At 40.8% G+C, this 23,836-nt stretch overlaps 1 protein-coding gene across 2 annotated transcripts in view; it reads left to right on the top strand.

Moving 5' to 3' along the window:
* Positions 1 to 273: 273 nt before the first annotated feature.
* The window catches only part of CMYA5 (cardiomyopathy associated 5), a 45,926-nt gene continuing 22,363 nt past the window's right edge, over positions 274 to 23,836 (top strand). Inside the window, exons 1-4 of one of the 2 annotated variants that reach the window (XM_038125842.1) lie at positions 274 to 653; positions 8,346 to 18,594; positions 21,277 to 21,372; positions 22,024 to 22,257. In XM_038125842.1, coding sequence (XP_037981770.1) covers positions 493 to 653; positions 8,346 to 18,594; positions 21,277 to 21,372; positions 22,024 to 22,257 — 10,740 coding nt within the window. In that variant the 5' untranslated portion in view covers positions 274 to 492. The remainder of the gene's footprint in view (positions 654 to 8,345; positions 18,595 to 21,276; positions 21,373 to 22,023; positions 22,258 to 23,836) is intronic. The other variant, XM_038125841.1, reaches the window with a different exon arrangement.

Here is a 23,836-nt window from a genome sequence, read left to right as displayed (position 1 = left end):
GCTCATCCGCTAGTTATTGTATTTGACCTTTCCAGTTCAAGCCTCAGGCACTCTGGGTGTGCTCAAGGGCAGAACTTGGGAAATATACCTTCTCTTGGAGCCACAGATAAACTCTCTTTCTGCTTCATCTGTACCATCCACCCCGAATTTGCTAGAGGTGACTGGAGAAGGTCTGCTTGGTCCCCTTCCCCCCTGCTGCCGCCTGACTGCTCTGTCTGGTGTACAAGCAACTCTGTGGCAGTGGCAGCAGGTGAAGGGGGAGAGCAGCTGGAGAGATGGCCGCGGGGCCACGTGTCCTGGCACTGGGTTGGTGCTAGGAGACAGGGTAGGAACAGCAGCAACTCTGCGCTGTAACTTTGCTGCCTTCTATTTAAAGACTGCCCTGAGTCAGGAGAAGTGAGTGCTACTGGGGATGACAGTTGCTTCAGGCAGCCCTGGGGAGGACAGGGTTGGGGGTAAACATCACTGGCAAGGGCCTGAGCAGGGAAGGGAATGGAGGGCTCCCATGGCGCTGAGTGTGACAGGGCATCTGAGACTTCGTCCTTCATAGGAGATGAAGAAGAAGAGGAAGAAGAGGAGGAGGAGGAGGAGGAGGAGGAGGAGGAGGAGGAGGAGGCCATGGACCCAGAGGAAGCAGAGGAGCTGACTAATAGGTATGTCTCCATAGGGACTCAGCCCCAGAGGGAGCTGGCAGCTCTACCCCAAAGCATCATCCCCCAGGAGATGGCAGGATTGGAGTCCCATACTGGTTTATTGGCTTTTCCCCCTTCCCTTACCCAATTGCTGTAGATAAAAAAATGGGGGAGTAGAGGACTGTAATATTTTCTTCAGATGAGTATGACTGTAATTAAATTTTGTGTGGTAAGCGCCTATCCCAAGTTCCCTGAAAGCTTTTCTATTTAAAGATCCTCTGATGTGCCAGCTCAAGTGGCATCTCCCTCCACTCCTCCCTTTCTGGCTGACTCTTTGTCAAATATGGATCTTAAATGCTTTGCAGATTTGCTTGTCAGGGAGAAAATTCTCAAAGATTATAATGGTGCATTAAAATTGGTTCCTTTTTATGCCCTTTTACTCCTTCCCACTTGTCCCTCCCTCTTCAGTTTCTTCTTTCCTTGAAAAGGAAAAATGTCTTGTGCATGTCTCCTATTGCTGGTCTTGATTTGTAAGGCTGATTTTTGTGGAATGGGAAATATTCTATCCCTTTGATCTTTAATTTTTTTCTCTTAGCATTTTTGTTTTCTTAGTAAGTCTTCCACAGTAACAGTTTATTGTCCTACTATTGCTCTCCTACCATTAGGAATGTAATGAGCAAGGCTGTGGCCCAGTGCCCTGCCCAATGGTCCTGTGCAGGATGCAGAGGCGTCTGCAACCTGGTCCAATCAGACGGACTCTGGCTGTGCCAGCACAATTGGTTTCATAAAGAGACCACAAGGCCTGAGAGTCCTCCGACACATACCAAGCCTCAAGATTTCTTCCTTGTCTTGAGGAGACCCCATCAGTTTTAAGTGGATACAGTAGAAGAACCTAAGATGTTAATGTTAGCTTGAGTTTTTCCAGAAACCCATTTTTTAAGAAACATGTCATACAGTTCCTAATACCTCTGTGCTTTGAAGCTATCTGCATTTACCATCACTCTGTATGAATTACAGTTCAAAGTGCTTTCTGACATTGCTGATGGACACTGGAGAAAAAAGATGGCAGTGGGGAGCTCTCTGCAGCCTAACCCACCCAAAGTGCTGCAAAAACAAAAGCCAGATGGGGAAATGTATCGTAGAACTGTAGGAAAACCTTCCTGTACAGTAAATAAAGAGCTAGTTTTCCACAATGAGGGGACACCCTGGTGTGTAATGCTGCTTTATTCTCAAGGGAGTTGTTGGCTTTTCAGTCCTGTACTGGCAGAGAGAGGGATTACATGCCAATAAAACACTGCTTGCCCGTGGCTGTATCCCTGCAAGAAAACCAGCAGAAGTCCATGGAGTGGAGCTGCTCACTGCACACAGTTAAGCCATGATTTAGATAGATAATTTTTAATAGACTCTCAAATTAAATAGCTAATAATAAAACTGAAATTGTAAACACAAGTAGGAATTACTAAAAAGGTAGTGAAATCTATGTAGCCTTACAGTTATTTACTACTTGTGCTGAGAGGATGACTTTTCATGAGTGCCTATTAGCAGCTCCTCACAGATGGGTCTTGCTTCTGGCTGGCAACCTCTGCAATGCAAACTTGGGCATTGCATCTCAGCACTTACTTAAATAACAGCAAACATTCCCTTTAGCTCCCAGTTATATTAAACAAGCAGAGTTTTTCTCTGTCCTTAACTGTCTTACTGATAAACAGATCATAGTCTACCAGAGAGGTTTTTAACGGCTATGCTAAGTGGTAACTGAGCATATTTAACTTAGTTAGTTTAATTAGGTTAAAGGAGATATAAAATTTTGGGTTCGGCACAAACGTGGTGACTGCAGCAAGCCCTCGGCCATATCTTGGAAAAGTTAAATAAAACTCTTTAATTGCTTAGATGTTGTTACAAATGTCAGCAGGGTTGTTGAGCTTCAGGCCTCTTTCTGTAGTCAGTGCCTGGGCAGAGCTCCTGGCAAGATAAGACTGGTTGAGCCCCTGGGACATACTTACTCAATCTGTGAGCTAATTATTTATTGACAAACAGGTTTTCAAGCCCCCACTGCAGAACAGATTTTTTTGAGTGCATGGGCTTTGAAAACATAGCTTAGAGGAGATGTAACTAATATGCAAACTTGGCTTAAGGCAGCTTGTCCTGGACCCTGCTGCCATCAATTTATTTTTACCAACCCCAAGTTCTCTGTTGCTTCTGCTTTCCTCCTTTGAATGCAGTTGAACAGCACCTGCTTGTGCAAGTCAGCTTTCCTGCTGACTCCTATTTCTGCCTTTCAAGCACGTTAAATAGCCTCATACCTAATTTGTATGAGAATCATGCAGCAAGATGAGTGCCCCAAGCTCAGGAAGTGCCTCTGTGAAAGAAGCAGAAGAGCCCTGGTGTTCTTCTGAGACACCAAGCCCTGAGCTCTGACCAAACCATTCTGCTTCCGCACTGTGCAGCAGCTGCAGCAAATAAAATCCCAAAAGCTGCAGCAGAAATGATGACTTGTCTCAAAATTACAAGGCACACATGGGAAAGGCAGAAGAGTTTGGATTTCATGTCTTTATTACCCTTACTAATGTAATGTTTAAACAATTTGGTTTCCTAGCACATTTTTTTATATAAGTAATGAGACTAACATGCAGCAACAGAACCTATTAAAAAGGTGGGATAAGGGTTTCATAACCTTGTCAGCACAAAAACGCCGCTAATCTGTATAGCATCTGTACAATATTTTCTTGCTCTTGGGCATTTTACTATCTAGGATAGATTATCGCGGTAGATGACTTATGTTTCTAGCTCCATGTATGCAATTAATCATCTAAATAGGGGAAATACTTTCTGTGTTAAGGCAAGCATGAGTAGGAAGTTAGCGGGTTTTAGTTTTTGCATTGGTAATGGTGAAAATTAAGTCTAACTAAAGTAAAATTATTTACTGTTTAACTGGTTTACATAACCACTGGAATGTCTGTGTCTCTAACAAATGTGTGATGGGTGAGCTGTTCTGACACAGTTCTGTCTTTCAGACCATTCTCAGCTAGTTTCCTTCAACAGTGGGAAGGTCTCTGTATATGTCTGTGCGCAGGTTTTACATAAAAATTACTCTGCAGCTAATTTAAGTGTTTTCAGACAGCTTGTTTGCCTGGAATAGGTAAATAGCATTTTATCTGCTTGTTTAGTGTTTACCTATAACCAGTAGATGGGGAGAAAAATGGAAAGTCCTTAAGATGTGGAAGTGGTTGAGTTTGTTTGTTTGTTTTATTAATGAAGCAGGCCTTCCCCAAGATCAGAGGTGTGTAAGATTTAGAGACAAGTGTCATTTATAATGATTGATGAAAATGAATATAACGGGAAGCACAATGGATAAGGCGTCTTCCTGTCATGTGGGGGATGCTGCAGCATCTAGAGAGCAAAAGACTGGAATGATAGCAAATGGATGGTGAGAAGCCAAGGGTGGAGAGTACTGTGGATTTGTCTTCCGAAAATAAAAGTTACCATACCCTACCCAAAGCAGAGAAAGACATGGGGAAAACGTGTGTGATTTTAGATGCCTCTAGATGAGGCAGTGCCTGATGTGGGCTAGGGTGGAAGAAGCTGGCATGGCTGTTCTTCTGCTACCTGCAGCAAGAGCATTAGCAGGGAATGTGAGAGAGGTAGGAAGCAGAGTTGTGCAGGCCATTTCAAGCACATCACAGCAGAGGCTTGAGCAAAAGGTAACTGAGCAGCTAAATGGGGCAGAAGTCTGAGGTGGGGGCATTGCAGAGGGGAGGGGTGCAGCCAGCCCCCACTTGCTTCTGCAGCTGGGCGCTCCATGTTTTGTTTCTCTTCAGCTTTTTGAGTAAAACTGAGTCCTTAATAAAGGCCTATGTTGCGTAGGGCTCTCAGACTCAAGAAGTTCCCCACTGGGTCTCAACAGAGGGATTACATAACTGTGTAAAGGAAGTGTCCCACCCAGACTGAAGTGTTTGGTACGTGTGTTCCCTCTACAACATGGTGGAGAATCCAGAATGCAGGAACATGGCAGACCTCTGGGCATGGAGGCGCTGTGGGTTTCTCAAGCAGCATCTGATCCTGCAAATAGCAATGCCACTAGGACATGCCATGACCTAAGGTCTGGAAAACAGACTAGGACTATAGCAGGCTGTGTTCCTTCATAAGAGATGGAACAAAACCTGTGAGACAAGCCCAGACCCTGGCTCCCAGCTACTCATCATAAACCCCAGCTTTGTAGCTGGGCAAGCAGCTGTCTTACTGTTTATAGATTGTAGTTCCTTTGAATTTCGAGAGATGCATGAGCCACTCCATTGCCAGACAAGGCATCATTAATTGAAAGAAGTCAAAAGTGGAAGGCTGGGTTTTAAATTATGTCTTTCTGTAGCTCCCAGTTCTCTTAGCCTGAAGAAGATGGATGAGCTGTAGCCCTGGGAAATGCAGAACAATAGGCAGAGACCTTGCTGAGCATACTGATTGCTGTAGGGGGAAAGGAGCACCATGATAAAGGCAGAAACTACAGATATGTACAGAATAAAAACACAAGCATAGAGAAGCGTTTCCTTCAATTGGGAAGACAAGCTGGCAATACCAATTTCCACCACTCCTGCACTGTGCCTGAAGTAGGAGCTTTCAGAAAATGAGATCTTGTCAGTGCAGATTACAGACATAGGTTGACATCTTGGTCATTTAATCTGTATTGTTTTCAGCTTGTGAGGAATTATGCAGCAAACAGCTACACATTTTTATTATATCAGTGGCAAGGTCTAATATGAAGAGGATAAAGAGAGGCTAGGGAGAATTTTAGAAAGCTGATAGGCTGGCTACATGTATATCTCATAGTAGTGGTGTGCACAGGTGGATAGACCCCACCCACTGTGTGAACACAACCACTCCAGCAGCTGGGGAGGTGAAAACTCTTCCCTCATATGATTCATAAAGGAACATCTGTGGAGCCTGCCAGGCTGGACTAGAAACCTGAAATCCTAGTGGACACAGCACAGAAGTCATAGTGAGAAGCAGAGAGCTAAGAGAAGGAGGAGGCAGGAAGAAAATTCTGGGTTTGAGCTATTAAGTCAGGAGGCACAAAACTGGTTGTCAGTGTCTCCAAGACTAAGAAAAGATTGAAGTCAATGTCCTAGCAATGAAATAACATGCTGATAATATAAGTGCCAACAGGAATGGGCATGAAATGTCTACATGGAAAAAAGACAGCCCTGGCTTTTGCCCTGGATGTCAGTGGCTTTGTATCTACATTTACGAGCTGAAACATTGCAAACATCTTTTTTCCAGTGGCAAACACTTCCTCTGACTAGAGAGGGGTCTTTCAGCTACTACTGTGCAGCTTGTAAACAGTACACAAAAGGGCAGCATTTGGAAGTGCATTGGAAGTAAATGTTTGAGTTCCATGTGTCTCATTCTGGTCCTAAAAGTGTATCTCCTCACACTGTAGAGGAATATGAACTGTGACAAGTCTGTGACCATGAAAATGAGATAATGATGTATATAATTAGAGCTTTTTGCTTTTGACAGGGCCAGGGCAGCCCATACTTATTTATTAATATCAGCTCAAGTGGGAGTGCTGCAATGTTCTGTATGAAGGTTTATTTAATTGCACCAAGTAGTGCAGAAAATAGGTTTAAAATATAAGAATTATTTAGAGGTTGAAAAATGTTTAAAAAAAAAGCCACCAAAACTATTCGTCTGTTATTGTGGATGCAAATAACTGAAAGCTTCCTTAGTAGTATTGCTATTGATTTTTTTTTTTTAAATTTATTTAATCTTAGTCCAAGTCAATGCCAAGCCATAGAACTGGCAAAGAAAAAAACTAAGAGAAAAATTGGTATGAATGTATTCTGCTGTACTTCTTTGTCCACCCTGTAAGTTTTCACCTATGGAACTAGCCTTTCTAAAGAGTACTACACCAAGGCAGACAATCAGCTGTACATGCTGGGGCTTAATTCTCTTTGAGGGCTGGGTTTGGGGGGCAGGAGGGGATTGGCTAACAAGCAATTATTTAGTATTGCACTCTCAGACATGCTTTGAATTGCGGGCCTTCCAGTTGTCCTGCCAGTCACCATCTCCAGGCCAGCCCTGTCACCACAACTGGGTTTAAGCTCCATCACTGGAGTTTGATACTGAGTTGTCCCACCACGGGCTGGTCAGGCTACTGTCCCACGGGGTGACTTCAGCTTTCAGTTAGCACTGAGATCAGAGATGATCTGTGCCTCAGTCTGCACAGACCTGAGCATGGACCAGCCCAGCACAGCCCATCTGGCTCTGGAAAGTAAATTCATGGAAAGGTAAGAGTAGCACCACCAGTAGCAGGATTACATGTCTGTTTCTATTAGGTACTGAGGATTTTCACTGAGTGTCCTTTACAAAAAGCTTACAGCCCAGACAGTTTGCTTAATTAAGTAGTTATGACTTTCCACAGGATTTCTTCTCCTTCAAAGACCTCTGCCTTCTGACTGGTGCTCAGCACCCTCTGGCACAGTGCTATCTTCTTCTCAGGGGTGTCCACCTGCCTCTGCAACCTGCAAGTATCTCTGGCACCCATGTGGTGCAGGGCACAGCCTCTAGCAGTTGGTCAGATGGATTCTGCTTTTCTGATCCTTGATCAGTAGCTAGCTTTCTTCACTTTAGCTGAAACGCTTTTCTCTAGTCAGTGGAAAAGTGACCCTTCTGTTCAGTGGAAGCAGGGTGTTGTGTGGCCATAGATGTGCGTTCTTCCATGGGAGTAACAGAGACTTCACTGTTTCTGCTCTATTGAAGGTGACACCTTATCCAGCAGATGCTCTCCCTTTCTTTCCATCAGCTACAAATGTGATTTCCATAAATGAACTACTGTCTACTCAAGAAATATTAGGGTTTAGCTTTGATTCGCTTTGCTGTGCTCATTTTTTTTAAAATATTGCCACCCTAAAACTACTAAACCCTCCACACATTGTGTATTTTAATTGCTTATGCTAATCTTTACACTCTTAATTTGAAGAACTTGGAGAATTTGAAGTTTTCTTTCCTAAAGCTTCTCAGAAAAGCCTTTCTCCAGCCTTTTTACTGTTTTAGCTGAGAGATTTGGTTACAGCATATGATAGTGTATTGATTACGCATCGTAAGATTTAAAACTACCTTTATGAAACATTGTGGTTTCATTTGGGGAGGTGTCAGTATATTTTAATTGTTGAAGGTACTCTAAATTATTTTTAAAGTATCTAGATTGCTTAGAGAATAAAATACATGAGAAGACAGTAACAAACCAGTGGATAGACTACTGCTTTGAGCATTGTATAATCTTTCACACTTGCGCAAAGCAAGTGTGGGTGCTATTAAAACACTGACAGTATCTTTGAAGTGTTTAATGAAAGGTTTAATTTATACTGTGAGATAAACACATGCTGGAGAATAGCCCCAGAATCAGCTCAACCTCACACTGGCAAAACAAGGTCAGATCAAAGACTGTTCTTCCTGCATTGTCAAGATCTTTTAAACACCTCCCCTTCATTGAACTAACCTTGCAACATGCAGTTTTACACAAATTCATCTAAAATATAGTTGTGAGATGAAATATGACTTGTCTTATGCTTGTACTTCAAAATCTATGCTTATGCAGTATTTTTACAACTTTGAAAGCCATTTTTATTTTAATTAATAAATTCAGCTTTTTTGCTCCAATAATTTAATTTGTTGTGTGTTTTTACATCTTTCTTTTGTTATTTGTTCTTTTGTTTGTAGTTTAAAAGATCTTATCCAAAGTGAAGATGTGAAACCCAAGCTGCAGTACATCATGACTAACCCTTCCTTTTCTATGGTAACATGCCAAAGTGAAGACAGTGGAATAACCTGGGAAACCAACTCAAGCAGATGTTCTACTCCCTGGACCTCAGAAACTAGTACAGCTTCTGATCTTTACAGTATGGAAAGTTCACCAGTGGGTTCTCCTCCAGGAAAAGTTATCTTTATTATGGATGAAGGCAAGATCATTCGGAAGAGGACACGCAAATCTTCAAATAGAGTGCCAATGGCTACAAGACCAAAGGGAGGCCAATGCAATAAAAAACGTGATTCTTCTGGAATGCAAAGGCAAGAACCAAGAACTGTTCTAGGAGATGTGCAAGACTCCATGTTGAATGTAGAGCAGATGGAAGCACAAGACACAGATGAGGAAACGTTGGACAGCAAAGAAGATCAAGAGAATATCGCAGAAGAGCCTGTAAACCGTGCTCCAATAAGATCCATATTTAGGGAGAGCAGACTGAGAAAAGTTGGTCCAATTCTTGGAGGACCAGTACAAGCTAGAATCCAGCTGTTCAACTCAATTTTTGGAGGGACTGGGCCAGCCCCTGAAACACTGGTGAAAAACAGAATCCGGAGAAGCAGCTCAGCTTCAGGAGATTCTGAAAAGTTTCTTGAAACATCAGTAAAAGAAAGATTGCAGAAGTTCAGTTCACTCTCCACACATCCAAAACATTTCCAGGGAGCAAGAAGTAAAATTCTTGAAACACCTTCAGAGAGAAGAAGGAAGCAAAGACAACAACTCACAGAACAAGCAAATCAAAGCTTTTCTTCACCAACATCACCTCTTGGAAAACAGCTTACTAAGAAAAATGATGTTTCATCTGAAAATTTTGAACCTTATAAAATGAAAGAATCAACTCTTCAATATGAAGAAAGAAAAGAGAGGCAACCTCTTTTAGAGACTCCAAATCAGGTTTCAGGACATTTACTGAAGAATGAAGCCAAGGAGCAGCAAAGTCATTCAGCAATGGCCAGAACATCAATAACACAGTCAACAACCTCCACACCACTCAAGTCTGACAAGAAACAAGCGCTGCTTCCCTCAGCCGAAAATGCAAACAAGAAGCCAGACCAGTCCCTGCTGACAGCATCAGATCATCTGGATGAAGTGAAGAAGCAGGAAGTTCAGCCTAATTCTGCACCACAGTCTGTTTCAGCAGATTTTGTTAGTGAATTAGATAGACCAAGTTCCCAGCATATTTTGCCTACAGAATCTATGTCAGAACATCCTGAGAGGGATACAGAGAAGTCTTACTTACCTGATGTTCCATCAGCTAAACCAAAATATTCCACTTCAACTGAAATAAGACAGGAAGATATTACTTCTCAGTTATCAGAAGCTGCACAGTCTGAGTCTGAACATGTGCTTTTACCATATTCTGGAAATGAAACAGAAAAGCAAGAAACTGAGTGCCCATCATCAACTGCACTGTCAGAGTCAGCAACTTCAGGTCTAATGTATTCAGCTGAAAGAGAAGAGGGTCAAAAGACCCCATCTTCAAAAACTCAAAATGTTCATTTGGCGAACCAAGCAAAATCTGAACAAGACTTTTCACTTCAGGAAACAGAGAAGCAAGGAATTAAATTAAAACCAATTCCTGAAAAGACAGAATCCAAATATTTTGGCATTTCATATCCTGTTCACACAGAAACAGAAGAAACACAGAAAACTTCAGCTATAAATAAAACAGTAGATTTTGATCACTCTGATTTTTCCATTGAAGAAAACAAACAAGCTGAAGAAGAAAACAAACAGACTGAAGGTAGGCAAATGGAGATGGAGCATCCAGACTTCTCATATTCCACCGAAGAAACTGAAGAATCAGAGACAACACAGATGGAGACAGAGCATCTGGACTTCTCTTCTTCCAAGGAAGAAAGAGAGGAATTGAAGGGTGAACAGATGGAGATGGAGCATCCAGACTTCTCTTTTTCCAGGGAAGAAATAGAGGAATCAGGAAGTGCACAGCTAGAGACAGAACTTCCAGATTTTCCATATTCCAAGGAAGAAACAGAGGGATCAGAGAGTGCAATACCAGATACAGACTACCCAGAACTGCTTTTTTCCACAAAAGAAACAGAAAAATCAGGGACATCCCAACTGGAGACAGGACAACCAGAGTTTTCTTCCAAGGAAGAAACAAAAGAACCAGAGAGTGTGCAGCTGGAGATGGAGCATCCAGACTTTTTTTTTTCCAGGGAAGAAATGGAAGAATCAGACAGCACACAGCTGGAGGCAGAGGTCTCCAGCTATGATAGATCTGAAGATCTATCATATTCTAGAGAAAAAATGGTGGAATCAGAGAGTGCACAGCTGGAGATGGGTCATCCAGACTCTTCTTTAACCAAGAAAGTAGTCAAGGAAATGCAAAGTGCACAGCTGGAAAATGAACATCAGGTTTTGCTTTCCAGGGAAGAAACAGAAGACCAAGCATTCAGTCCTTTTGAACTGCAACAGTCTTATTCCCCTGAAAAAGAAAAACAAGAAGAAAAAGAAGAGCTTGCACAAGTACATTCAGATTTATCATGTTTGAGGGAGGAAGCAGAGGAAGAAAACACTGCAGAACTCCAGTTGGTACATCCAGATAGATTTGATTCCACTGGAAGGGCTGAGATACAACAAACTGGGTATCTGGAAACAGCATTTTCTGATTTACCGTATCCCATTAACAAAACAAAGGAGAAAAAACTGTCACAAACTGACAAAGGAAAACAGCCACAGCCTGTACAGCAAGATTCACAGTCTGAAGGTAAGCTGGATTCCTGTGCCACAGCAGTGCAAGAAGAAATTACTCAACTGCAGTCAGAGCATCCAGTTTGGCCACATTCTACCAGAAAAGAACAGGAAAATAAAACTTCACAGCTGAAGGTGAAACAGCCACAGACAACATCTTCTACTGGCAAAACAGAACATCAAAAATTGCAACCAAAGCTGGAACAAACTGATCCGCTGTATTCCCAGGGAGAGGCAGTACAAGAAGCTGTACAGAGAAACTTAGAAGGTCCAGAGCCATCATGTTTCATTAGTGAAGCAGAGCAACATGAAAATGTACAAGTAGTTTCAGAAAAGAGGGATTTCTCATTTATCTCTGGAGAAGAGACACAAGGAGTGGAGTCCAGAACTTTGTCGTCACGACTGATTGACAGAGCAAAGCCCTGGGAAACAACACAAATGGACCAGGAGCAGTCTTTTCCTTCCTGTTCCACTACTGGTACTCAGCAACAGGAAACACCACCACTGAATGTGCCCCAGCTGGATGTTTCACGGTCCTTTGGCAGAATGGAACAAGATACAGTACAAAGAGAGGTGAAACAGCAGGAAACAGACCAACAAGAAGCTGTGCAAATGGAAACAGAGTATTCAGGTATTTCAGAAAGCCTGGGTAAAGAGGAGCCACAGGTCATAGACCAAGTTAATTTGGCACAGCAAGAAATAGCTCAACCAGGGTTAGTGCATCCATCTTTGCCATATTCGTTCAGTAAACAAATGCAAGAAGAAATGCAAACAGAGCCAGCATATCCAGAAAAAAACTTTTATGTAAGTACAGAAACAGAGAAGGAAATTGTACAACACAAATCACAGCAACAAGAAATGGTACATCCAGAGCTGGAGCAAACATTTTTGCCTTCTTCCAGTGAAAAAGAAGCTCCACTGGAAATGGAAGTAACTTCAGAATATCCAGATTTGCCATATTCCTCTCACGAGCAAGAAAAATTATTGAAAAACCCAAACTTACCATTCCATTTGAAGCAACAAGAAATGGAACCAGTAATGATGGAACATCCAGATGTTTCATGGGACAGTGGTGAATCAAAACAAGTTGATATTGTGGAGCAGGAGTCAGGACATCTAGAGCTCTCATACGCCATGGGAGAAACTCAGCAAAAATCAGAACATCTGGATTCACAAGGAAGCCTGAGTGAAGCAGCACAAGATGAAAGTATGGAAGTAGAATCTCAATACCCAAATCACTCACGCTCACAACTGGATTCAAAATATTCATATTCCTCCTTTTCCTTTTGTAAAGGCAAAGAACAATCAACTCAAAAGTTTGAGTCTAAACATCAAGAATTGACTAAAATAGGTAAAAAAAGAGCTTCTCCAGCAACTGCACAAATGGAGTCAAAACAAACCAAAATTGCACCATGGGAAATGAAGCATCCTGATTTGTCACATTCCACCGGTGAGACAAGCCAGGAAGAAGTAGCACCATTGGATCAAAAACACAGAAAACTTTCTTCTGGCAGAGAAAAGCAGCAGAAAGCCACAAGGCAGGAGTTAGAGCAAGAAAAGTTAACGCATTCTCCCAATAAAAGGGACACTTCAGAACATGCCCGGGAGGGCTTGGAACAACCAAATGTATCATTTTCCATTCCAGATGATGAAATGATACCACCAGAGCTGGAGCATACTGATGTGATATCTCCTCTGGACAACACAGAGGTACAACAAAGAGTACAAGAAACAGAGCAAACTTATCCCTTTGGACAAATGGAACAGAAAACAGTTCAGCCAGAAGTAGAAATTTCACATTTGTCACGTTCTGTGGGTACAGCAGAGGAAACAGAATTGACAGTACCAGGGCAGGGACATTCTGATTTTCCTTACTCTGTTTTCAAAGTAGGAGAGCTGCAAACATCACAGCTGAAACCTGAACACCCTGGGCTAGCCCATTCCCTCAACAAAGTGCAGGAAACAATCCAGCTGGGATTGGAGAAGCCAGGTGCATTGTATGGTCATGACAAAATGGAGCAAATCCCACCTGCACAGCTGGAGCCAGGCCATGCAAGCTTGGCACCCCTGGCCAGGGAAGTGGGGCAACAAGGGACAGAGCACACAGCTGTGGAATGCTCTAAAGAGGAACAGTCTGTCAGCAGAGCAGAGCATTCACAACCTACAAAGGAGAAACAGAGAGTTCCAGATGCACCATCCCCGAGTGGAAATATGGAGCAAAGAGAAATGTTAAAAGCAGAGCCAAAGCATCCTGATTTACTCCATTCCATTAATGAAGGAAAGCCACAAAGAACTGCACAACCACTGTTAGAAAAAACAGATCTGTCATCTTGGCCTGGCACAACAGAGCAAGGACAAACTGCTGGAGAGGAGAAGCAGAGCTTCTTGCATTCTTTCAAAAAAGAGGCACAAGGCAAGAAAGCACGGACAGAATTGGGACATTTAGAATTATGTCATTCTCTCAGTGAGGCAAACCAAGAAACTTTAAACACAAAATCACACCATTCAGGTTTATCTGCTGGCACATTAGAACACCATGAAATCATACAGCCAGAGGCACAAATAATGGATTTATCATGTTCAATTGGTGAAACACAGCAAACTCAAATTGCTAATGAGGATTTGGAGTGCCTGGATTTATTTCATTCCACTGCCACAGTACAGCAAGAAAAGATTCAATCAGAGCAAGAAAAGACAAATGAGTTTTCATCATCTCTCAAAAAAGCAGAGAAATGGAAAGATGCAGGAATGCAGGCAGAACACCCTGAGCTGCAGTGCTCTAAGGAGAATACAGAAGGACTGCAAAATTCCCAAGCAAACTCAGAATATGCAGATTTGTCATTCTCTGTTGGCACAGCAGAACCTCATAAAACAACTCAGCCAGAGCTGAAAGAAAAGAGTTTGTTGTGTTCATTTGTCAAAACAGAGCCATCATGGGCTGCTCTACCATTGTCTAAACATGCAAATGTCATGGATGCCACAGGCAAAGTACTGCATACGGATTTGTCCTCTTCTGTTAGTGAAGAAAAACGAAGTGCACAGCTGGAGGTCAAACAGGAGAGGAGAAGCTATACATTACACCCAGAAGAAATAGTAAAATTAATATTGGAGCAACCAGTGTTTTCAAGTCCTCCTGGCATGGAAGAGCAACCAAATACATCCACAGTGGACAGGGAGTTCCCAGACTTCTTGTATTCCTCTGGCAAAACACAAAAACAAGACACTGCACAAGCAGGGTTCACTTCTTCAGATGTTTCGTATTCCACAGGAAAATCAGAGCAGTTGCAACCAGAAAAACTGAATTCAAAACATCCAAATTTGTCATACTCTCTTGGCAAAGCAGAGACTCGTGTAATAAAGCCACAAGATTTATTGTATTCCTATGACAAGGCAGATCAACCACAGACTGCCCAGCTGGAGCATCCAGAGAAACCATATTTCACTGGTGAAACAAAGTGGAGGGATGAGGTCCAACCAGAACAGCCACATGTTAGTTTGCAGTCCTCTGATGTTAAAACAGAGCAGCCAGAAACACCTTGTGTAGCACATACCTTTGTCAGGAACGAGGAGCAGGGAACTGTGCAACCAGACTTCAAACAATCAGATTTCTTAAGTCCTGCTTACAAAGCAGAAAAGCGTGAAAGGGCCCCAGTGAGTGCAGGATATTCACAGAAGCAACACAGTGGTGCTTCTTCATCTCAAAGTGCTCAGCTGGAAACTGAACAACAAAATTTATCATTTTCCACTGAGGAAGCAGACAGCCACAAAATTCAACCATATTCATCTCTTACTGAACAAACAGTGCCTGTACCTTCGGATGCTTCACACACTGTCTCTGAAACAAGCTCTGAAGGAAGTCCAAAGTCTTCACCTGTAACTGGAGGCTCACCCCCCAAACATTTAGATACATCTTATTCCAGCTGTAAAACAGAACACTCAGAAACTGCTCTGCATGAGTCAGGGTCCTTTTTTGCAAGAAAAGAAGCAGAGACTACAGAAAGTCTTCTACATTTGCCTGTAGCTGAAAAGTCAGAGGCTGAATGTGAAATTTTACCTGAAGCTGAGAGAGAACAGACTCCACATTACTTTCACACAGCTACACAATTAGAATCTGAACAACTAAATTTATCATATTCTACAGACAAAACAGAAAGTCTAGAAAGTCAGGATTACCTGACTGTACCTTCAAAACTGCAGTGTGAACCTTCAGTTCCATTTTATTCAGCTGATGAAACATGCCAGCAAGAAGTTCCACCTTATTCAAAACCAGTCTCTGAATATTTGATTCCCACACAGTCCCTAGCCAAACAAGAAAATCAAAATATGCTGCCATTTATTACCCAGCCCATACAATCAGAGTGTGAACATGTAGTTCCACCACACAATGGACAACAGTTGCAAAAAATTCAACTCGGCTCACCTGAAACAGCAAGCTTAAAGACAGTGCACTTGGAGAGTGCGTCTCATGTCCAAGACCAAGACAAGCCAGAATCTTCTTTGTTGGACACAATATATTTGTCTCCAGACCAGCTCAGAAGTTCCCCCAAATTCACTACTGAGCAATATGAACAAGAAATGCAACCTGATCTACAGCCAGTGCCAAGGTCAGTGACCACAGAGTCAAAGGTGATTGGTGTAGCAGACCAGCAAGCAGTGTCATCAGAGTCATTTATACCTTTTCATAAATTACCTGGGAAGTCAGAAGTTGAAAAGCCAATATCAGTGGCTCTCACTGATGATGAAGAGAAACAAAATATTCCATCATCTTTATCTGATGTAGCAGACATGCTTGGAAAGCAATCAAACAAAGTTTTAGGCATTTATACTGAAGGAGAGCATATACGTGAAATGCAACAATGTTTTGAAGACCAAAAGCACACAACCTTGGAGCATCTGGGAGTTGTTTCATCAGACCTTGTTCATGAAACTATGACACACAAGACTCAGCATTATTCTGGTGAAGGGAGTAGCCTTTCTTCAGCAGAAATTAGGCCCCTTAGCTCAAGTTCTGAGGAAAAGCAGAACCCAGATATTCCATCTTTTGGGCTGGCTAGCTGGCTGGTAGAAGAGGTGAAAGCTTGCTCAATTAGTCCAAGAGGGGCTGCAGAAGCAGACACACAAGGAATTCAGCTTAATGCAAATGAAGCTTCTGATTTTGGATCAAAGCAATTCCCAGCTGGAAGTTGCACAGAATTTACAGTTCATGGGACTACAGAGACTAAGCGACATACATTTAGAGTTTCTGAATCAGTGTCAAATAAATTTCCTCACAGGAATTCCTCAGACACTAGTCCCAGAACACAAAGGTATGATTTACCATCTGTGGTAGGAGATAAGCAAGGTCCAGATAAACTTCTGGAGCATGAAACTAGTACTTTAAACCCTACAAAAATTGAAGCAATGCAACATTTGGAGGTAGGCAAAATGTCTGAAGTGCCTGAACATTACCTGAGAGGAGAAGAGGAAGAAATGGAACATGCAAATGCTGTAAAAGACAGCCAGCATGCTCTGGAGACTACTGAACAAAAAGATCTATTTAATATCATTTCAGAAGGTTATGAAATACTCAATATTCATGCACCTACACATATTTCTTCTGTTGATCAAGAAGAAAGTAAACATATGCCTGATAAATTAGAATACTTGGAAACAAATCCTTCATTTAGAAGAAAATCAGTTGAGGATGGCCAGAGAGCCCTAACTTCTGGAAGAACCACAGAAATTTCAGAAAGCTCAGTATTGGAAAAGACCGCAAGCTATGAACTAATAGAATTAGTCAAAAAGGATGATGATGAGGAAACTGAAGAAACTCAAGAAGAAAATCTCCTGTTGCCAGAAAACAATAATTATGCAAAGTTGGATCCTAATAATGGTACTGCTGATATGGATTATTTTGAAAAATACACATTGATTGATGACAAATCCCCAGTTAAGCCACAATTTGAAAGGCGAATTTCATTGTCTCCTGTGACAGAAGACCTTAATGAATCTATGGATGAAGCCAAATCTTTTAAAGAGAGTACTGAGGACAACACTTTGGAAGAGTTTTCCTTACTGGAAAGACTGGATGAAGTCTTTTATGGTACCATAAAAGGAGAAAGCAAAATGCAATCCTACGCAGATGCTTCAAAACCTTTACCACTGCAGAAATCAATTGATTCTAGCAGTAAAAGCATTACAAATGTAGAAGATGAATGCAAGTCACCGGGGACCCCACTCTTTGATTCAGAAGAAGGAGTACTAGAACGATCTCTCTTGTTCCCTACCACTGTTGCTGCAGTTAACCCAGAGCTTTTAGAGGAGCCACCTGCTCTATCATTTTTATACAAGGACCTCTATGCAGAAGCAGTAGGAGAAAAGACAAAGGATGAGACTCCCTCCGATGAAGAAAGTGGTAATTCTAATGCTTCTTTCCCTAGCAGAAATTCAGACACAGATGATGGAACTGGAATATATTTTGAAAAATACATCCTTAAAGATGAAATTCCAAGTAAAGCCACAGGCCCTCAGAAAGATCAGATACCAGAAGATGAGTCCTTTAGTGGAGGAATTTTGGTTTGGAGTTCAGAGAATAAGCAGGAGCAGGGATCTGGTGATGTTCAATATGTCAAAACTGAGGTTCTGTCAGAAAGAGTTGTTATAGAGAGAGACAAATTCCAGATTGACAGCAACATTCAAGCAACAATTTGCAAGCCAACACATGCCATTCCTTTTGGAAGCAAAACAGTTCTTTCAGGTGCAGGAACTGATATCACTGAACAAAGAAAAGAAGAAAATGTACCAGTTGAAAGAACTGAAGAGTTGCCAGAGCAGTCAAGTCAACAAAGATACAGTCATCAAGTGGATTACCAGGGAGCTGCATATCAAGAACCTAGTACTAAGCAGGAAAAACAGCAAGCTATAACAGCATTTCCTCAAATGGAAAAGTATGTTCCATATGTCAGGGCTCCCACTGAAGACAGTGTAGATGATCAGTTTACTCAGGAACATCTGTCCTGTGTTCCTACAATTCAGCAAACAGAGAATCCACACTTGCAAAGAGAGGAGCAGCATGGTGATGTTTATGAAGATTTTGCTGAGTCAATGGACTATGATGTGATTACACAAGAAGAGCTTTTGCAAGATGAAATATCATCCCAATTTACACATGAGGAGTTATTATTTGAAGACAGGGACTCCTTTGATCATGCTGCTGATAGTTATGAATTTGTTAATGAGCCAGAACAAAGAACTCCTGTTGAGCTTGAGGATTCAGGCTTTGTGGTGGTGTATCCTGAAAAATCAGCAACAAACATTCCTCAAGTTGAGAGCCCACAAAGAGAATTGAAGAAAGCACAAGCAGACACTTATTGTTACCACTGCAAATGCCCAATATCTGCTATTGACAAGCTTTTTGGAGAGCATACAGACCATGAAGTCACAACACTAGATGATGCTGCAACCAAGATGAAGGTAAGTGTTAATTTGAGTAAAAAAAAGAAGCTACTAAGGCTAATTTCTCCAGTTCTCTTGCATTGTCAAGAGGTGAGGCTTCCAAGAGCAGTCCAGAAGCTATGATGCAGTATCTATAAATAAAAACTATTCCTACACACCTGTTGGAGATCTTGAAGGGAGACTATTTTATTAAGGTATTCTCTGGAGTCCTAGACTTGCTAAGCTGGTATTTTAATTTATTCAGAAGTTTGAATGGCCTTGTTTATATGTAGTTGTTAGCAGACTTTCCATCTTTCAGTCTTATCGGTATAAGTTTGTTCTGGTTTTGATATGTAGGGAGAGAAATGAGAAGAATGTTGTTTCTATGAAAATAAAACTTCAGTAACAGCAGCTCACTTCACTTGAAAGGGTACGGAAACCTCCGTATGTGGAGACTGGTATCATCATAAAGTGTTCCCTGTGCCACTTATCTGCATTGGTTGCTTGGAGATCTTAGACATATCACCCTACAGAGTTATGTTGAAGTGCCAACCTATTTTCTGTTCCATTCACTTTCATCCGCAAAATGGCCTTAAACTGGGGAGGGCGGTTTTACAAGGGCATGTAGTGACAGGACAAGGGGCAATGTCTTTAATATGAAAGGGGGAAGGTTTATATTAGAAATTAGGAAAAAAATTCTTCACAGTGAGGGTGATGTGGCAGTGAAACAGGTTGTCTAAAGAAGTTGTGGATGTCCCACCCGTGGAAGTGTTCAAGGCCAGGCTGGATGGGGCTCTGAGCAACCTGGTCTAATGGAAGATGCCCCTGCCCATAGCAAGGAAATAGGAACTAAATGGTTTTTAAGGTCTCTTCCAACCCAAACCATTCTGTGATCTGTGCCAATAGCATTGTGGTGTCAGCACAGGTAAGAGCTTATAAGGTCCTACTTGCCACTATATCCAAGCTGTTCCCCCCTAAGAGATAAAATGCTCTCCATTTCAGTAAGCTAGTCCATTGCTATAAATGCTAGTGAAACTGCTTTTTCTGTGGAAGCTCTTGTTCATTAAATTACAGTTCTGCTTGTGAAAACAATATGTACGTGATACATCACTTCTCCAATATCAGATCTGCTCATGTACAAGTGAACATATCATACAGATGTTTCTTTCTTGATTACCAGCTATTTACTCTCACCCCAGTTAATGAAAGGTGAGGTCTCTTTTTTGGCACATGTTCATTGGACAGGAATATAGATTTCATGTCATTTTACTGAAATTCCAGAAGGGCTTGTATTGGTGGTGTTTACATTTTATTATCTCATTTGTAGAAGAGAGAAATCAAAAGTAGGAGTCAATGTAACAGTTTCAATTATCAGTACTTGCAAACCATCTCCATGGTGCTCAGCTATAGAGTTGTTTTTATATATGGCCATTCAGGTTTGACTTAGCAGTGATAACAAAGCACAAGTAAGTCAGCAATAAAGTCACAGATCCCAGCCACCCCTCAAATGTACCCACATTACAGTGAGTCAAGCTGCAAATAAACATCCCATGACATCACTCCCTGGCTGTGGAGCACAAATATGAAGCCAGTATTAAATCTGGCTGCAACATAGGCCTGGTTTCACATGATTTCTAACACTTAGGGCTCAGGTTACTTTGAGACTGCATTTGTATTTCTCTTGTTACTTCTGTATAATTACTGAGAAAACATTAAGATAGCAAAATGCTTGTTGCATGATTTTTAATTCTTAATTTTTTTATTGTTGCATGAAAACTGTGAGAACATAGCATCACAATAAATTAAATGAGTTAGGGATGGCATTTGTCAGATTTTACAGTTCATTCTGACAAACAGAAATTTGTTTCCAAATCTTGATGATTTCTCTAGATATTTTTAAAGGGAGATTTCAATTGTATTCTCCAATGGCATATTTGTAATTAATGTCAAGTCTTGTGCTTTTTTTCTACAGATCTAGCTGCAAAATTTTGCCATAATAAGAAGTCATTACAAAAGAAGATAACCTTCCTTTTAGATTTATGCCGTCAAATTAAAACTAAGCATTTTTATAAATTATTAATTGCCCCCGAGCAACTTATTTTTATAAAAGGTCAAGAAGCACTAAGAAAAAGTTCTGAGTTGTCTCTGATGTCTGTTGTGCCTTGGACTGCTTTTGTTTCCACATAACTCTACCAGTGATTTTGATGACTTCTTGTTTATAGGACATATATATATATAAATATACATACACATACATAAAGGTGTATCTATTTATCTATATATTGATCTATCTAGAGACAGATACCTATCTTTTGAATTCTAATTTTAAAAGCCATGACACAGTATAATCTATTACCCTCACAACTTTGTTATCTTCCTTTTTATGGGCTTGGTCCTGTGATCTCTCAAGGACACTCATCAGGCTCTGAGTACCCGCACTCTCTGGCAAAGCTGCATTGGAATTCATAACGTTCAACAGCTTGTATGGACAGAGTGCCTTATCAAACTGAGCTCACTTGTTTCGGTTTGGAAACAGTTCTGTGACTGTTCCAGTTGCTATTTCTGTGCTTGTCTTTGCAGCCAGGGTGATACTTGAACTTACTTAGCAATTGTTCCAATGGTGGCTCATGGCAAAAGAAAAATATTCACCTAAAATAAATTCTGTGTGTAAAACATTTATAAAATAACTTGCCTAAGTTACTGAAACATTTTAAATTTCAGGATCAGTTAAGTAAATTGCTAACAGCACTGGAAGAAAAGTCAATGAAGATTGAAGAGTTTGTGAGTGATATTGAATTGCGATTTAACTCAGTTGAGGTAAGTCCAGTGTTTCATCACACTAGTTTTCTTTTCCACTACAGGATTACTTCTAAGACATGCTTGCCTATTTGTGCAGCATTATTTGTGCAGCTTCCACTAAAATATGCTGCTGCTCTAGTCCTCAAATTGACTTCTCTGGAAGCTCACTGGAAGATGTTAACTTTGGAGGAAGAAAAAGATTGCTTTTTTGCACATTACTGCAAAGTGGAATATGTAACTGTCAAACACTGAAGGAAAAAGTTCCCTTAATTTTGTTTATGCCTATGAAAAGCTCACACAGTGTTTTATTTAGAATCCTATGCAAAGCATTTAAATTATTTGGCCAGTATCTTAAATTCTGATTGCCCGATTCTTAAGCCTTGAGAACTGTATTAACTCCAGTTGAAACAATGCATTTTTAGCTATTTTTTAGTCAGACTTCCTATCTCAGTGATGAAATATTGAAGTTTAATTTTAAACCCTAACAGTTAAAAAAAAAAAGCTGTTGTTGTTATTGATGTATTTCTCTAGAGATATTTCTCTCAGAGGAGTCTGCCTGCAGAAATAAAATTGTCTTATTGTCAATGTGCCAGAATCAATATGGTGGAAGGCTCATGTATGGGTAATTGAGAATTTCTGTGTATTAAATGTTGTCATTTTATTCTGCAGGAAAATTGTAAGAAAAATGCAGACTTATTGGAAAAGCAGAATGAAGAGATGCTTAAGAAAGTGGTAGCACAATATGATGAGAAATCAGAGAACTTCGAGGAAGTGAAGAAGATGAAAATGGAGTACCTGTATGAGCAGATGGTAAATTTCCAGCAAACTGTTGATTCAGCAAAGGAAACTTTGGAGACAACAGTAAAAGAAACAGATGAAGTGGATGGATTTGTTTTCCTAAATGTAAGTGGAATTGGCTTTCATGCTGTAGCTTTTATGATGTTAGTTAGGAAAGGACTTACGTATCTAGGGTCTCAATGAATTTTTTATTTTTTTTAATAGCTAAATCCTGCTAGCTCAGCTATTCCACTCTGAAACTGCTGGATCATTTGGTTTTCATGTGGGAATTCCCAGAGAGAACTGTAGAGATGATGCACAGGACAAAAATGTGACTTATGCTAGTAAAATGGTCCTGTTCATTTTTTAAGAAGTTGAAAAGACAGTTTGATAATACATCTAGAATTAATAACTGAGAAGTAGGAGATGTTAGAGTATTTAAGTATTTTACCATATGAAAAATAAAATACATATTATGTATAATAATAGACAACAAGAAAGTGATCTTTGAAACAAGAAAATTTAATTGAAAAGTAAAATTGTTTCTGGGCTATAGGGTTTTTTGTTGTCTATTGTTGTTTTTGGGGTAGTTTTTAAGGAGCAGATGGACAGTATTTATGCACTCAGATTACTGAAGCTGTGATGAATAATTACTGTTGAAAAACAGTGAGGGGCTGTGTTGGTTGCTGACTGGGGTGAAACCATGACAATGAGGCTGAGGGCTGTGCATGTGACGTATGTGGCTCTAATGGGCCTTCCTGGATGTTAAAAACGCCTCCAGTGAATCTGCAGGACTGGACCTACTAACTCAAGTTTAAGCCAGTAGTCTTAAACTTTTCTCAGAGACTGTTGCTGGTCCTGGGTTCTCCAATACTGTTCTTGTGCTGCAACCAACATTTGTCCTAAAGTGAGTGACAGGACTTTCTTCTCTCCACAAGTGTATTACCAGTCTCAAAGAGGTTGGAGTTTCTGGGATAATAATCTTCCCCCATTATGGAATTAGCATGTGGCCTGGAAGTTGCAGATAAACTATCTTGGAATGCCCGAAATAGAAAGGTCAAATTACTGTCTAAAGACTCATGCAAAATAAGCCAGCTTTCAAAATACAAGTGTCCAGCCCATATGTGCCCCAGCAGCTACAGAAATTATGCCAATATTTGGCTTTCCTCCCTGCTCTGTGCCACACAATGTTGTAGTATGCTGTAACCAAATGAATGTTGGGGTAGATTTGCTGTTTTGGGATGGCTGAAAAATCTAGATTATTTTCCTGATTTTGTGAGGATCGGTGCTTTGGCAAAAAGATAATTTTGTAATCTGTAATTCTTTTGTGGGAGTGTGAAAATTACTGGATTTCCCTGCTCCCTTCTGTAAGTGATAAAGGACGGAAACTTTTTGGTTCACAGGCCAGGACACATTATTTGAAGATTCCTGGGGCATGGGACAAACTTTCATTCCATAAGTAAAATGGCTCACATGGCTCTCACATGGCTTCTAGTAATAGGAAGTTATGAAGTACATTTTAGTCAGAATTTGGATTTAACTATTCTTAATGTGCATTCTTAAGTGATTCTTAAGAAGTGATTTCTTTCTCTAAAAGTCCTGGTTTTAGAAAGTACTTGATTATGCTCCATCTTTAAATCTAGATATTGAATACTGACCCTTCAGGCACTTAAAATGAGATTTATATTCTAATACCCTGCTGAGC

The sequence above is a fragment of the Motacilla alba genome, chromosome Z, assembly GCF_015832195.1.
Source record: "Motacilla alba alba isolate MOTALB_02 chromosome Z, Motacilla_alba_V1.0_pri, whole genome shotgun sequence".
Taxonomy (NCBI): Eukaryota; Metazoa; Chordata; class Aves; order Passeriformes; family Motacillidae; genus Motacilla; species Motacilla alba.
Note: the sequence above shows the minus strand (reverse complement) of the source record. Positions and strands in the feature narration are given on the sequence as shown.